The sequence below is a fragment of the Manacus candei genome, unplaced genomic scaffold (assembly GCF_025592945.1).
Source record: "Manacus candei isolate 608988 ecotype Guabito, Panama unplaced genomic scaffold, ASM2559294v1 h1tg000011l, whole genome shotgun sequence".
NCBI classification, from domain to species: domain Eukaryota; kingdom Metazoa; phylum Chordata; class Aves; order Passeriformes; family Pipridae; genus Manacus; species Manacus candei.
The window spans coordinates 31272907-31288661 of NW_026138059.1; the positions used below are offsets into that span (position 1 = coordinate 31272907).

At 37.2% G+C, this 15755-nt stretch overlaps 1 protein-coding gene across 2 annotated transcripts in view; it reads right to left on the reverse strand.

Annotated features, from left to right (window-relative positions):
• The window catches only part of PNISR (PNN interacting serine and arginine rich protein), a 28033-nt gene that overhangs the window by 2054 nt on the left and 10224 nt on the right, over window positions 1–15755 (reverse strand). For both annotated transcript variants that reach the window (XR_007902887.1, XM_051778179.1), the window contains exons 2-11: window positions 13354–13472; window positions 11937–12122; window positions 10220–10443; window positions 8362–8548; window positions 7904–8094; window positions 7172–7309; window positions 6069–6168; window positions 5301–5354; window positions 3843–4013; window positions 166–1267 (exon numbers count right to left, since the gene is read on the reverse strand). Coding sequence is in view for 1 of the 2 variants with exons in the window: in XM_051778179.1 (XP_051634139.1) it covers window positions 166–1267; window positions 3843–4013; window positions 5301–5354; window positions 6069–6168; window positions 7172–7309; window positions 7904–8094; window positions 8362–8548; window positions 10220–10443; window positions 11937–12122; window positions 13354–13441 (2441 nt within the window). In the remaining variant the exon portion in view is untranslated. The remainder of the gene's footprint in view (window positions 1–165; window positions 1268–3842; window positions 4014–5300; window positions 5355–6068; window positions 6169–7171; window positions 7310–7903; window positions 8095–8361; window positions 8549–10219; window positions 10444–11936; window positions 12123–13353; window positions 13473–15755) is intronic.

Below are 15755 nucleotides of genomic sequence, written 5' to 3' on the forward strand. Positions count from 1 at the left end.
GCTTAGTAATTAATAGTTTTAAAAGATTTTCCAAAGTTACTTTTGCCCAAGACAAAAAGTTTAATAAATACCATACTTTATTTTAAAAGTTCATATGCCGAACACATGAAGACGAATATAAAAAAAATTTTAAAAGTCAGACAAAATACTTAAAAAGTATACTACCTTGATCGTGACTTAGACTTGTGTTTGCGGCTTGCCTTCTTACCAGACCTTTGAGATTTCTCCATGGAGCATGACCGAATATGCTTTGATTTCTTAGCCTTCTTTTCTTTACTGCTTCCTGGTGATTCAGAACTACTTCTCGCACTAGATTCAGAGCCTGACCGCTTTTTGCTATCTTTGGTAGTAATTTTTTTGCTTTCTTGTCTGGAATCCTGTCTTATTATTTTCACACATATTGAATCACTGCGAGAGAAAGTTCTTTCACTGTCTCTTTTTCTCTTTAATCTACTGTCATCATGATTGCCAGCCTTACTTTCTTTTTCCTCTTTTTTGGGCTTATCTTTTCTTTTTTCCTGATCTCTCTCCCTTTCTCTGTTCTTTTTTCTGTCTTTATCTACACCTCCGCCCTGCTCCTTCTTCCTGTCTTGATCTTTACCCTCACTTTTATGTTTGTGCCTATTTCCAGTTGGGCTTCTACGCTGGTCTTCAGCTTTACGTCTGTCCCTGCTTCTGCTGCGGCTTGCACGGTTGGCTCGCCGGTCTCGTGAGCGGCTACCGCTTCTACGTCTATCCCAGCTTTTCTCTCTTGAAGGACTCCGGTTTCTCCGCCTCTCCCCTCTTTCAGCACTGTGATTTCTACTAGATCTTCTCCTTTCCCGTATTTTCTCTCTGCTCCTACTCCTCTCTCTCCTATTTCTGTGGGAGTAACTCCTGCTTCTGCTGCGCCTAACCTTATGTGATGGCGTCCTACTGCGACTGTGCCTCTTCTTCCTTTTAGGAGAGGAAGAACGTGAAGAGCTGCGACTGCTACCTGAGCTAGTGCTATAGGATGAACTAGATACTGTGCTGCTACTGCTGCTGCTCCTACTATTGCTGCTAGTGCTACCACTGCTGGAGCTTCTGGACCCACTCCTTCCTGTCCTGTCTTTACCCTCTTTCTTGACTTCTACATCAGGTGTGATTGCATTTGGAGATCTTTTCTTTTCATGAACCATATCTGCTTCAATTTCTTTTGCCTCCTGTGATGCTGAGTTACTATTTTGTTCTTTGTTGCTAAATTCACTCATCTCTTTCGAAACTTTTTCATTTTGTAGCTTCTCTTCTGAAAAAAAAGGTATACAGAAGAAATAATGCAATCAATTTGGAGCAATATGTCAATAATTTCCATACTGTTACTTGGACAAAACCAAATTTCCAAGCACTTATAATTGAAACACTGTCCACCACCATACCAAACCACTCCTTTTCTTATAATTCTAGAAAAGTTGTCCTGGTTTAGAAAATGTGTACAGCCTAGACATTTTTTAGAAGTCCTTGACGTTATTTCATGTTTCAATGGTTTAAGAAGAAGTTCTCAAACAAATATCCTGGAACACCAGAACTCCCAAATTCATCTACACACACACAAGACTTTTTCCTTCTTGCAACCTTTCTGCACACCTGATTCTCTCCTTCTCCATCCTACAACATCCCTCTAGCGGAACTGATGCTTCCTGCCTTTGTTCCAGCCGTATTCACCTGAGTTTGACTGGTCTGAAAAAGCTGTATTTCCCACACAGCACATGAGTGGCCTCTCAACGTCAGAACAATGTTGGCTGCACCTCTATACTTTGTAGGCCTCGTTGCCCAAAATAGTCTTAGGAGGAGTAGCTTCTGCTGTAGTGACATACTGGGTTGTTGAAATAAAATATAGGGTTTATGGTGTTTTTCAAGGATAATTTGATTAAATCCTAAATGCTAACCAGCATGAACAATCAACATTTTTCTTTGTCGGTTTTATAACCCATGAATTCCAAGGAAGGGAGGAATAGGATTAAAAAAAGGAGACTTGTAGATAATTCTTTGCTTAAGACTCAGCTCAAAAGTTAAGATCACAGCATGTAATACAGGTACTTGGTGAAGCTCACACAGAGCGAAAAGTTAATGTCAGCTGAGACTAGATAGATGTAAGTTTGGCAGCCAGCAAATATGATAAATGTGGTAAGATGACAACAGATGAATTAAAAATACATTTCTTGAAAGGAACATAATGAGTATCGGGCCATGATTTCAGACCCTCAGAACATTTTCCAGAGGTTTCCAAAATTAAAAAAAAATTATTTCTATTCAACCTAGGATCCTTTGCATCACTGGCCAAGTTTATCTCCCCTTCCCATTTAAAATTGAACCCAGAAAAAAATAAGCGACATCCAACATTTTTAGCCAAAACAGGGCCTTTTGATGTGGGCCATCAGTTGCTGAATTAATTTAGGGGATAAAATTGCATCTAGAAACACACAGTGATTCAAATGGCAGCTGATGGTCAAATCTAACCCAGAAAACAATTCCATCTGGTCCCCAAGTTATTAGGCAATAGAGGCAAAAGCCAGTGTATGTTAGAAGATGCTGTATAGTATATTAGAAATCTTCTGCCTTTCCAAAACACTGCTACAAATGACTCTGCATTTAGTATTCTTCCATATTTTGGACGTATAGAATCAGCTGCTTTACTCTAGATTTTTATTTCTGCAAGTAGTTCCATGGAGATGTTTCCACACTGGCATCTGGTTTAGTTTAGTGGAAGACAGAGGTCATAAGCCACCACTCGGTCACTCTCCATATGACTATCCTTTTATGCATACATCTTAAAACACTCAGAGAGAAACACGAATATTAAGGAAACCAAAAGTTTAGTTAATTCAGCCTTTCATTAACAGCAGCATCTGTTTTATTTCCAGGCCTTTAAAATAAAAAAGTAAAAGGAGGAAATCATCAATCTTAAAGTGCTAATCATAATAGCACTTTCTCCTCCAGCCTATGAACTTGGTTCATGACTTGTTAGCATTGAATTCATCTGTTGATCTAGACTGCTCTTCAGCACTGCAAGGTAACTGTGATACCCTTTTGACCTACATTATTAGTACAAAAGAATAAACCTTACCTTTATGGAAAAGCAGAAGTAAATCACAGATTGTTGTTTTTGTTTTTTGGGGGTTTTTTTTGTTCATTTTTAAATCAAGCCTACCATCTTCTTCATAGGCTAAGTGTCAACTACTGAATTCAGTAATTTTTCCCTGTTATTAGGTTAAAACCCAGCTACGAGGATGCAGCATATGGAAACAAAACTGAACTACAACAGAGGTCAATGAGTTCAAAGAAACTGCAGGTCCCACTGTACATTCTGAAAGACGTGCTGCCTGAGATTATGTACCAGAAAAGCAAGTTTTTCAGATGATGTGAAATGTGCTTCATATTCAACCTTAAGGAATCGAGTTTATATAAACTGCAGCGTGAAGCAGAAAGGTGAAATTTATCCCCCAGGCATAACTGAGATACTAATAATTTTTAAAAATACATTATACACACATGTACATTTTTATAAAGTGGTATGATTGTTTATACAGTATCTGTACAGTACAATATCTAGAGCATACATTTATGCACCATGTCTCCCCTTTATACACTGAAGTGGAAAAATTTATGGAAAACACTACATGCATTTTTTTCTTTTTAACAAGAAGGCAGCAAACCCCACTTTGATCAAGTAGCTCGAACATCTTTTTTGTTAAAACATTTTAATTAAAAATAAATAACATTATGTCTACATTTGGCATAAAATGAATTTTCCATCAGTTTACATATACTAAGTAGCAAACTCCATATACAGCAGCGCAGTAAGAAGACATTATACAATTTACCTTCTAGCTGTTTTTCTAGTAGTAGTTGCTGTTCTCTCTCTTTTCTCCAAAACGCTTCCTGTTTTTGCCTGATTCTGTGTCGTAATTCCTCATCATCAGTATCAGATGACTCAGAGCCTCTGTCACTCCTCTCATCTTCACTGTCTCCTGATCCATAACCACCCAGTCCACCTGCGTGCATAAAGCCCAGTCTATCACGAGGAAAGGTTAAGCTTTGTTCTTAATATTTCTGTGAGGCAAAGAGGAGAGTAACATTCCCTTCCTTCACTTCCTCTTCTCTGAAGAAGTCACTTTATTCTGGTAAGTGCCAATGTTGTTTGACTGGTGTGTTCAAGGCTCCCATATCTGCATTGACGCTCACTGTCTGGTTCTACTCCTTCTGGAACAGCTTGTCTATTTTCAGCAAGCAACCACTGTGATCACGGTACTTTTTTCCATTGTATGGAAGGGCAAAAAAGTTCCCTGTGGAGATTGTAATAGTGCCTGCCTCTGCATCAGCAACCGGACAGAAAAAATGCCTGGGATCTTTCCCAGAAGACACCTCTGAAATGACTTCAGCCGTCTCCGTAGTTCAGGCTACAGAAATTCTGAATGCCATATCAATTTTTCTATACTGATTTAGAAAACACTGCACTTTGACAGGTATGGACATGGAACAAAAACAGGCTTTCTTCTCCCCCAGGGATTAATAACTACTGGACAGATAAGAAGGATAAAGTCAATTTAAATCTGACACAGAGATATTTTACTTTCTTTCAGTCTAAGGTTCTTAGAATCCTTACTTAGTTTTGCAACGTGAATACTTGTGATGATAACATTCAATCTAATTCACCAAAATTCCATGTAATGAACATATAACTGATCGCTGACACTGCTCTAGTACGTTTTAGATGATAAAAATCATGTTGGGAAAGATCTTTTGCAGTTGTGTTCCAAGCCGGAATTTCAATCTATTTTTCTCATGTTGTTTATGGTAATATATGATATGGGAGCCTTTGCGCTTATGTAGTTTTTCAATAAAATAATAATTACAAAGATTATAATATTTTCATTTATAGACTTTCACATTACTCTTCTATCAACTTTCCCCTCTGGTTTGGATGGATCAAGATAGGAGAAAAATATAAAACAGTATTCCTCTCTTTGAAAACTGCAGTGTGCTTCTGAAATTATCACACTTCAAAATGTAAATTTATCTAAAAGTTTTACATATTTTCAAAATTAGGGTAGGATTCCCAGACACTAACTGCCTAGTCCTCTACTCCAAACACTATCCCACTTACATATCAGTAGGATCACCTGTGAAACAAACAAAGGTGCTGATAATGATAAAGTTATCAGAAAGTGACCCATACTCCCGGGCAATTAAAATATAGTTTCAAAATGCAATTTCTAGAAATGCAAGGCAAGAACAAAACTCCCCCTTTAAGCCCTCTCAAAAATAAGGAACATACTTACCGAGTCCAGTGAGGGAAGCCAGTGCACTGGACTGTGCCAGCTGTTTTGCAGGAGCTTTGTATCACATCAACAACAGGAACAACATGTTAACACAAATAGCCACGATTTCATAGTCATGAGTCTATGGTATTGTTAAATCTACTACTATTGCTGTTCTTTGGAGGGAGAGAAGAAACATTAAAAACGCATCATCCATTTAAAACCACTTCCAGATTTTCTGACCACGAAGATTTAGAATTTAACTGCAAATTAACAGTGAACAGAAAAAACCCAAATATATACTCATAAATCACTTTCCAAGTTACAGCATCTGCACAGAATTTTCAATTTCAGTAGTAACATATTTAGATTAACTCTGTTACGTTAAAACAATCTGTTATGTAAATGCAATACATGTTAATAGTGAAAGCAAATTAATTACTAATTGAGGACTCAAAGTTCATCTCTTTTCACTTCTGAACAGCCTTGAGATAAAGATGATAGTATTAAGAAACAGCTACAACTCGAGCCATTGACACACAAGGCACCATTTTAACTGAAATGAATTGCATGAAAAAAATGGAATAACTGAAGTAACTCACAATACACTGCACAGGACAACAGTACATGATTACTGGATTGGAACTCTACCAAGTTGGATGCATTATACTGGAATTGTTCTTGAGGGAGAGCTATGGAGGTTAAATGTTCTAGAGACATGCAAATATAGAATATTCGCAGAAGAAACTAAAAAGAAAAAAAAAAACAAAATCCCAGAGGCTGGCATACCTTTAGTTGCTTTACGGTGAACGTCTTTGGCCACATAATAGATTTCTTCATTTGTGACATCTAAGAGAATCTCTGTCAGCAGCATTTTTGTCAGCATCATCTGAACAAAATGGTATATAGAATTAAAGGCCAAAACATCTTGAATAAATGCTGAATTCAAATTATATACATAGGACTTCACTTCTTTTGATAGCTATGAAAGTAGTCTCCTACACATTTTATTTAATGACTTCTTTCAACAGACGTGACTAAAAACCTAAGATTGAAACTGTTTAAATGTGACCTGATTTCAAAACTCTCAGGTTTGTATTTTGACTGTGAACTGTATTGCACACAGCTATCCAGGGCACTGGTCCTAATGTCAAAGATCATACAACAAATGAATATGTAAATCAGAAATGTAATTAGACTGATCCCATTCATTCTTTCAAAAAATAATGAGCACACTTCTCTGGTATGCTGCCTGCAAAAATCATCAGAGGTTACTTACATAGGATTTTATTATTACATATTTACTAGAAAAATTGAAATGGTGGTAGCTTGTTCTCCAAGATGTTCAGTCTGGCCACATGCTTTACAAAAATATATTTATCAAACTTATTAGAATTCAGGGCCTTAATTAACAAGGTTTCAGTTGTACAATTAGCATTCAACTGTGATTTCAAAGGACAAAGGTTCTGCACACAAAGTGAAACTGTTGCTGGTCTAGGACTTAGGTTTCTAGCTCTTTCTCACAAGAATACATTTCTTACATTCCCTTTCACATGAACTAAGGTTGAAGCATGGATTTGAGATGGGTGCACTTAATAACTAAAGTTTTCAGATATTTGACAAGTGAAACAAAACCACAGAATAAATAACAGAATCAATGTAAAAGTTACAGTTGTTATATTCTTTCACTATTGTGCTAAACATGAGTTATATAACCTATATCCTTGATTCTATAAGAAAGAAAGCATTATGAAGAGACATGCAAATATCTGTATGAGTGCACTGTACCTCTACAGACAATATCAGGCATGGAAAAAGTGGTTTATTTTGATATACGCAAATAATATGAGCAATTAGACAGAAATACTTAGTGAGAACTACATTATTAATACCATTTGATACTCCTTTTCTTCCTCTGTCATTTCTGGTTCACTTTGCTCCTCTTGAGGAGCTGGGGATGGACTCCTGCTGCTTTTCCCAACACTTACAGCTTCTGTGTTTTCAGCATCTTCATCTTCCTCATCACTGTCCTACAAGAACAGCATCGTACATTTTAGGAAAAACGTAGATGTCAAGCTCCTTATTTTCTATTTGTAATAGTCAACTTGGTTTATTTTGTACTGAAATCTGTACTACAGTTATCATAAAACTATTTATTTTCTCGTTTCCTAAAAAATACACAGGTACCTCTACCCACATAAGCTAAGAAAATACATAGCTGTCACTTCACTGCCAGACATGTACTTAGCACTACAAACAAGATAACTGCTACAGTGAAGGCAATGCAAGGTCCCCTAAATGGGCTCAGTTTAGCAAATACAGGTATCTGAATTTTTTCAGCTGCTGACTTAGAACTCAGGCTTTCAAAGACTCTGTATGTTCCAAAAGAAAAAAAAAAAAGGAGAAAAGGCCAATTTCATCATTGTTTTTCTGCTACTACTACCTCTCAGACATAAAAAACTTCAAAACACCAAGTAATTATCAACACAGTAGCAGCATAACCTTACTTCAAGCAACGAAACCAAAGAGGTAATCAGGAGTACAGTCTCTCTTTTGAAGAGACTAAAAAGTTGATACCTTTCAGGAAATACAAACCTGAGCAAAAAGTAAACCCTTCTACTTACAAATTTACTTTTCTGAGGTAACCGTGGGCCATCCCCTTCTTCAGCCTCCTCACTTTCCTTTTTTTCTTTTTTGGACATCTGTGAACGTTGCTGCTCCATTCTCTCTTTTTCCAGTTTTTTCTGTTTTTCTCTTTCCATCTTTTCCAGGCCCTCTCGAATCCAGGCAGGCAGAGTTCTACGCTTCACAGCATCTACATAAGCAAGGTTTACAATTATGCAAGATGAAAAAACCTCCCCCCCCCTCAAAAAGAACAAAAAAACCCCACAAAATAAAGAAGCAAACCCTCCACCTCCCTCACTCAAACAAGTTACACATCTTATTGTGGGGAAAAAACCATTCACAATGGCTTTTTCTTTCCCTGCTCTTTTACTTTCCGTTAGAAGAAAAGGTCTTCAAATTTTGCAATTCTTTTTAAAACAGTTTTATATTTTTTCATTAAGGAGTGGGTAACATGTACCAATCTGTGGAGGCTCCTGCTTCACAGGCATCGCAATAGGTGAACGCTGCCGATCTCTGAATGAGGGTCTTTCCCTTCGATTTTGAGTAGGTGCAGGAGGTGCTGGAGGACCTGGTGGTCCTGGTGGTCCTGGCTGCCAATAAGGTGGATGAAATCCACCTTGAGGTGGACCAAAAGCAGCCCCATGCTGAAAGAGTAATGCAGTTTATTTTTCTTCACATGGTAACACCAAATGCAGCATGTGAGCAAGTCGGTCTACAAAAATCCATGCAAGTAGGAATCCACGATTTCTAGGCTACTGAGATCTCAATCTCTTTTACTGTGATCCCCACAAACAAGTTTCCTTTAAATACTTAATGAGTAAACTTAGATTTAAGCAGGGATACTAACAAAGCTGAAAGGGCTTCAACCAATCTCCTTTTATATCGTGCTAAACATTAAGCCTATAATCACCATGTGCCTCCATCAGTTCCTTGCCAGCTTAGCATCAGAGCATGCAGTTAAATGAAGAGTATACAAAACTAAGATTTAAAAGTCTAGCTATGTTAGCAGTCCTTCCTTTTAGCTACAACATGAGGACAAAAATTTAAAGTTCAACCTTTCATTACAAAAGAATTTTCCACTGTGCATTTTCCAGTATTCATTCACGGATCTTATTAGTATGGCTGATTAAAATATTAAATTCATAACTATGTCATTTTAGTATAGATCCTGGGTTCTGGACAAGCTGTACGCAATCCAAAAGCCCTAACTCTTGAGGCATACAAGGAGTTATTTGTTTTAAGGTTTGCTGCCCAGAAATGCCTAATGAAACTATTTAAGAGGAGAGTGTTTAGGAAGAAAGTTATAGCATCAAATATTCTACTGACTATTAAAGTCACTAGTGCTGAAGCACTCTCCCACTACAATTTCAGGTCAAGCATCTCTCTTTTATTCACTGCAAAACCAAGTTCTCTGTAGTATTTAGAGAAATTAATTTTAAGAGTTTGTCCCACAATAGTAAACAATATTCTTATAATAAACTAGTATATTGGCAAATTATTTGTTCACTACCTAACGATACTGCTGAACAACAGAATTACAAGAAAAAAACAGCCCAGAAGATAGAAAAACATTTCTGCCCATCTTCCCTTGTGTTTGCTTATGAACAGGATGTAGGTTTTTTTAACAGGTACAGTTTGTCATTTATATCAAGTGTTTTGAAAGAAAAATACTGAAAATAGAGGGAAGATACAAAACTGCTTTGTGTTTAAAGATTTTGTACAATTCCTCCTGCCGTTATTAGTGCTAAAACCACCTACAGGTTTATTATGCTATGCAAGTTATATGCCAGAATGAAGAAAAAAATTGGATGTGGACTTCTTTAGAAATACCATTGTTTATTCAAAGAATCACAGTAGATAGATATGGAAAAGATCAATGGATCATCCAGTCTATCTCCCTGCAAATACAGGACTGTTTCCTGTCGTACATTATCTAGTGTATTTAAATAAATCTTTCTGAACTTTATTTTTTTTTCCTTCTCCTCCTCTTTTTGTTTTTGTTTTTTTTTTTTTAAACACAAAGCTACATAATGTTAATTTATATACTGGAACACAGTGATTCATTTTAACATTTAAGACAACAGCCATCTCATTACTACTATAGAAAAATAAAACTCTTTGGCCTCTGAACAGAACTGAAAACTCCAAAGGCTCTTCTTTAAAGTATTTGGGAAAAATGTATCTTAGCAGATAACAGATTCTGTAGATGTTTGTAGAACTGAAGAATGAAAGTCGCCGCTAGATGATATTAGAGGAACACATCCACGGAAGGGACTCTGCGCGCCTACAATATTAAAGCAACAAATATGTTTCACCTGATAGTCAAACTGGTTCACTGGCCCCATTGCAAAGTTATCGGGAGGTCCCCCAAAGTTGTGATTGTTCTGGTTAAATATATGCCTGTTGTCAGGAGTAAATTCCCCACTGTCCTGACTGTTGCTGTCTTCAGATGGAGGAACAATTTCCATTTGACCTGGGGTTGGAGTCATCCACTGCTGGTCTGGAGGTGGGTGAGGGGGTTGGTGAGGCATTCCCCATTCTGTTTAGGATTTAGAATACAATTCAATACCAAGTTAGTATAATTTACATGAGTCACCACTCACTCAGTGTTCTTGTATTTATCACAACGTTTCTCACAGCATCACAGACAATAAAGTTCAAAAGAATCATCCATCTACAGACTGTTATACTGCCAATAATTTCTTCAACTAAATGAAGAAAATACAAATAGCTGTAGCTGAACGAAAACATGCAGTGGAGGGACAGAATTGGACAGATGTAGACATGCTGTAAATTTGTTTTTATAAATTTTTAGTGACAGTGACTTCACCACAGGATTTACAAGTTGTTTAAACTGTTAAAAAACTGCTCCTACTTCTCTACTTCAACTTTCAAAGCAATGACCTACTTTATTCTTTTGTATAATAGACTTGAAACATCTACTATGGAAAGCAAATTGTTTTGTAAACAGCACAACCACTGAAACCTGCGTTCCAAAGTCTTGTGTCTTGATAATGGACGATTCCTTGGATTGTCCAATACCTAGCAGAGGTTCTAGCATAAGCTAGTCATAAGCCCTCAAATATGTTACAACTCGTTAACAGAATGCAAAGAGTCAAAGGAATCAATAAATAGTCCATGTGGCCATAATTTTTTGGCTGATTTCCTTAGAAAACTGTATCTGCTGTACAGATACCTACAGACAAAGCTACCTTGTAACTTCCCCCAGTAACAGAATTAATATCTAGCCTCTCAGGTTAATTTTTACCTTCCATCCAGTTCTTTAGTCCATTTTTCTAATTTTCACTGTGCTTGCCATCTGCATCCTAATGGGATCCATAACTGTAGCAACTAAAAAGTGTTAGCACAGTTTTTCTACTTGCTGTTCTTTCTTTGCATGTTCAAACTGACCTGAAAGCTTGCAAGTAACATACAACACAAGCTCTTTGCACTTGTGGAACGTGAATCCCTTCAAAATCAATTGTCTGCCAGTTAGGTTTTCAGATTGCCATTTTAGTTTTTTATTAGTAGTGTGCAAAGGACTTTTGGATCCAAAAAGAAATTTGGAAGGATACAGAGGGAAGATGAAGCTTTGTGGAAACAGAGTAAATAAACAAGAGAACTTTGGCTAGCCATCCAGTTTTGTGTGCTGTGACTACTTTTATATATTAAGAATAACATTGCTTAAACTAAAGAAAAGCTCAGTAACACAGAAGAAGAATAAGATCCAGTGAAATAAATATATAAAGAAATTCAGACCATCTTTCTACAACATTCATATCCCTATGACAGGGATAGAATAAACCTGTTACTGAGTTGTGTTATCAGACCCTTCTGATAACTGTTCTGTACTGTAACCCATTTTGTAGAACACCTGACTGGAAAGTAGCAGCTGTGATACTTGTTAATTAGTCAACTGGTAGTTTTGCATCTTAAAACCTGAGCGACAGGGCATATTCACACCCAAAAACGTCTGACAAGAATAAAATGTCATTACATGAAGAAAAGGAATGAATAGGAGGGAAAACAAACCTGGCTGCCACATTCTGTTGAAGTTGGGATCCCCCTGAAAATTATTATGGTTGTTTGGACCAGACTCTATTCCTGAAATATCCTGGCCGTTTGGCATCATTCCTTGTTGTTCCACTACATTCTGTTGCCCTGAGGCTTCTCGTTGAGCAATCCATGCTTGAGCTAATGCAGCCCAGTCAATTTGGCCTAAAATAAACAGAGGAAATTAAAAAGGTTACAATTCACGGTAACAGTTTAATACAGTTTAACACTGCTTTTTAATTACAGGTCTTATTGCTCGGGAGAAATGGGCAACATTTACCTTCAGCAAGTACCGTGAGCACCATTAAAACTTATTCACAGTGTACAGTAAAAGAAACAAAGCAAATGTCAGCGTACGGACTTGCTGAAGTAGAGTTTCTCTGCACATGTTCAAAATGCCATAAGGCATATTACTTTTAGGTTCACATTAGCACTGAATGGGTGGCAGCAATGCACTTTTTTTCATAAGTGAGCTAATTTTGACATCAGAAATAAGTATATATAGCCTTAAATTCTAAATTAATGAAGACTTGAGTGCAAGGAAGATACAGAGTTACAAAATGATTTTTCAATGTATACTCTTTGTATAACCCTTGCTATATTATGTTACAGTTCTCTCCCCCATTTTTTTCTTTACTGCCATTCCTACCAGTAAATAAATTTCACTCTCAAATGAGAACACTAGTGTGTCTTCTGCTTATTGTCAAATCAGGAAAATGCTCCAGTGAATTTAACAGAAATTAAAGTAAGAGTAAAACCAGTGTGCCTCATCACTCTGCCCTAGTATTAAATACACACCTCCATGCTCTTTATCCCTTTCTCTATTTCTCTTGAAATTTTGAATTGTTGTCACCTCATTCTCAATTTAAGGTATATTATGTTCTATTGTTTAATGTGTTTGGTGGGTTTCGGTGGGGAAAAAAAATCCAAACAAGAGATCATGATTATCACCGTTGTAACCTAAACCAAACATCACACTAGTCTTCCAATGAGAGTTTTTCTGTATATATATATATATATCTGCATTATACCTGTACTTCTGCCACACAGGTACCAAACAGAAAAGCAGATTTTCTCAAATAAATTATTCAGCGTGGCTAAACAACTGACAAGGATATAGATTGTGTAGAAGTAAATGAACTCTAAATGTTGATAATTTGTCTAGGATAACTCAGGCTGCTTGCCTCTGTTTTGCATATTATATATTAATGGTGTGAAAGCATTTGGACTCAATGCATGTTTTCTATTTTTTTGAGTTCTGAAAAGTATCATAAATGTATTATCTTGAGAGCAGCTACAAAAGGGCAACTATGCGTCATGCTCTGTAACAAAGATCCGAAAACTCAAATGACAACAGATTAAAAAAATTAATCCACAAAGCTTTCTATATACTTACTCGGATCTTGCTGGTGCTGAAATGACTGCATCCACTGCTGTTGGTTCAAAGGCCATTGCTGCCAAGGTTGTCCACCTTGATCCCACATCTTTTAAGTCTTTATATAGTCTATATTTCAACTAAAAATAATAGTTGTATGTTTAAATAGATGCCCACGAAATAGCACATAACTGAAACTTACATAACTGCAGATATAGTTAAGCCTTGCAAAGCAAGCTGAAGCAATGCTGGCTTAATATTTTAAGCTGGAGGAAATGGTTCATCCTTTAGAGTAATATCTGAAAATATTACTGTAAGATTTCAGAAGTCTAGTATGCTTTCTCTGTATTTTTGCAATGAACTTAACAACAAAATGATGTTCAAAGAGAGATATGACAAGTTTATAAGACAAGAACTCATCTGACAATAAATGCAATTTAAAGCAAGTCAAAATATGAAAGGCATTACTTGATGTCTTTGCCTGCTTCTTAGGGAAAAGATGTGTATTTTTTTATACAAGTGTCATGCAAGGCTGTTAAGCAAGACAGAAGTCACCAAATGCTAAAACACATTGTTAATGATTGCACTGGAGAACTGCACAGGTACAAGATGGTGTCGACATGCATTTTATGCATTGTACAGGCTCATTATAATTTCTAAATAATACATTCCTTCAAATCTGAGAAAGAAAAATAAATATGACTGTACAATTACCACATGGTCCCCTAAAATCACGAGAAACAATTTCTGCTGTGCTGTATATCCTCATTGAGCAGGCAGCAGCAGCCCTAGGTCCAGACAGTAAAGCTCCACAACCTGCTGTAAGTGGTCCTCCAGGACCAGCTTTGCAAGAATTTTCTGAGGTTCAGCAGTCCAGGTAGGTGCACCTGTAATGGCATTCCAGTTCCTTCCAGTTATTCGTACCTCTGGCGCACACCTGACCTGCTACACCATGGAGGACTTGACAGTGGCTACCTACGTTGCTCCAAACAGCTTTTCTGAAGGCAAAGACTTGGCATGGTTCTGGGAACACTTCTCTCCAGAAGCTGTTCCCAAAACCCAGTATGGGTAGGAACACACTCAGTGTGACTCCCTCTGTCCTACCCAGCCTGTTAAGAACTTCTCAACAGGCTTCCCACTCAATAAATATATCCTCATGGAATTTAACATACAATCCTTGAGCACATGCCATTAAAACATCAACCATGTAGGTTGTTTCAAATGCTCCAAACTTAAAAGAAAGACAAAAATTCGTTCCCTGAGGTCACAGGAGCAGCATACAAGACCTAGTCGTGGCTCACAGCCAAGTGTGATACAGAATAGATTAACAGAGCCTGTCTGCTTCAGACCAAACCAGTTCAAAGTAGCCAGTGCTACTTGGGTGGCCAGCCAGGAACACAACCCCAGCCACTCCTATGGAGCGGGACACATGCAGACCCCAGACAGAGCCCGCTTTCGGCAGGCAGAGAAAGCAATTACAGTGGATCTTGCTTGCAAAATCATCTTGTGCTTAGTGCTTATCCACTTACATAAATAACTGCATGACTGCATAGGAAGAAAGCATCACTAGACAGAACTGCACAACACAAAGAGCCGTACGTGTAACATCGGGGGCCATGCAGAGAGGAACGCAAGCTCGTATGTTGCATACTTCTGTCTAATTAAATCTTTTATCTTAAAAAACTGTAGATCACCTTTGAGACCACTTACTTTCAACACTGCACAAAAATTACACATGCATGGCTCTGAAATATTCAGTTGCAAATGCCTTTTTTTGAGGGGGCTTTAAACACGACTAGTTCAACTCTGGTCATGGGGGAACACTGGGCTAAACCTACTTTATTATTTTCTTTATCTTTCCCTGACAAATAAAGTATGGTGGCTATTTCCCATTTCACTTATATTTTTAAGATATTCAAACCTTTAATAACTGCAGACCCTGCCCTTTCTTTTGTCTCTCTTTTTTTTTTTTTAATTTTCATCTGTACCTAAGAAATTAACTTTCTTACACCAGTTGAGTGTAAGGGTAGCTACTAATGCACTTAAAGCAACATTTAAGCTGGCCTTGCCACAGCTAGCTCTCTGGGTATTCATATATACATATTTCATATGTATGAACAAGTAACCTCTCATACTATTTTCACCCTAACATAAGAAAAAGGTAACTGTTTCTATCTCCTCTCAGTTCATCTTCCCACTCAGAATACAAGTTCTTTCAGTTGTCAAAATAAACTTGTTTACATCTTAAATTTGTAACAATTGGGGTTCAAGACTACCACTGCACTGCACAGCCTCACGGTGCTGCTCTCTTTGTTTCTAGCTGTTAAATCACACCAGCAATAATAAAAATATATTTCAGTCATTCTGGTAGCACTTTCTTACCTCCATACATGGTATGTTGCAACAAGTTTGTGAAATTACAC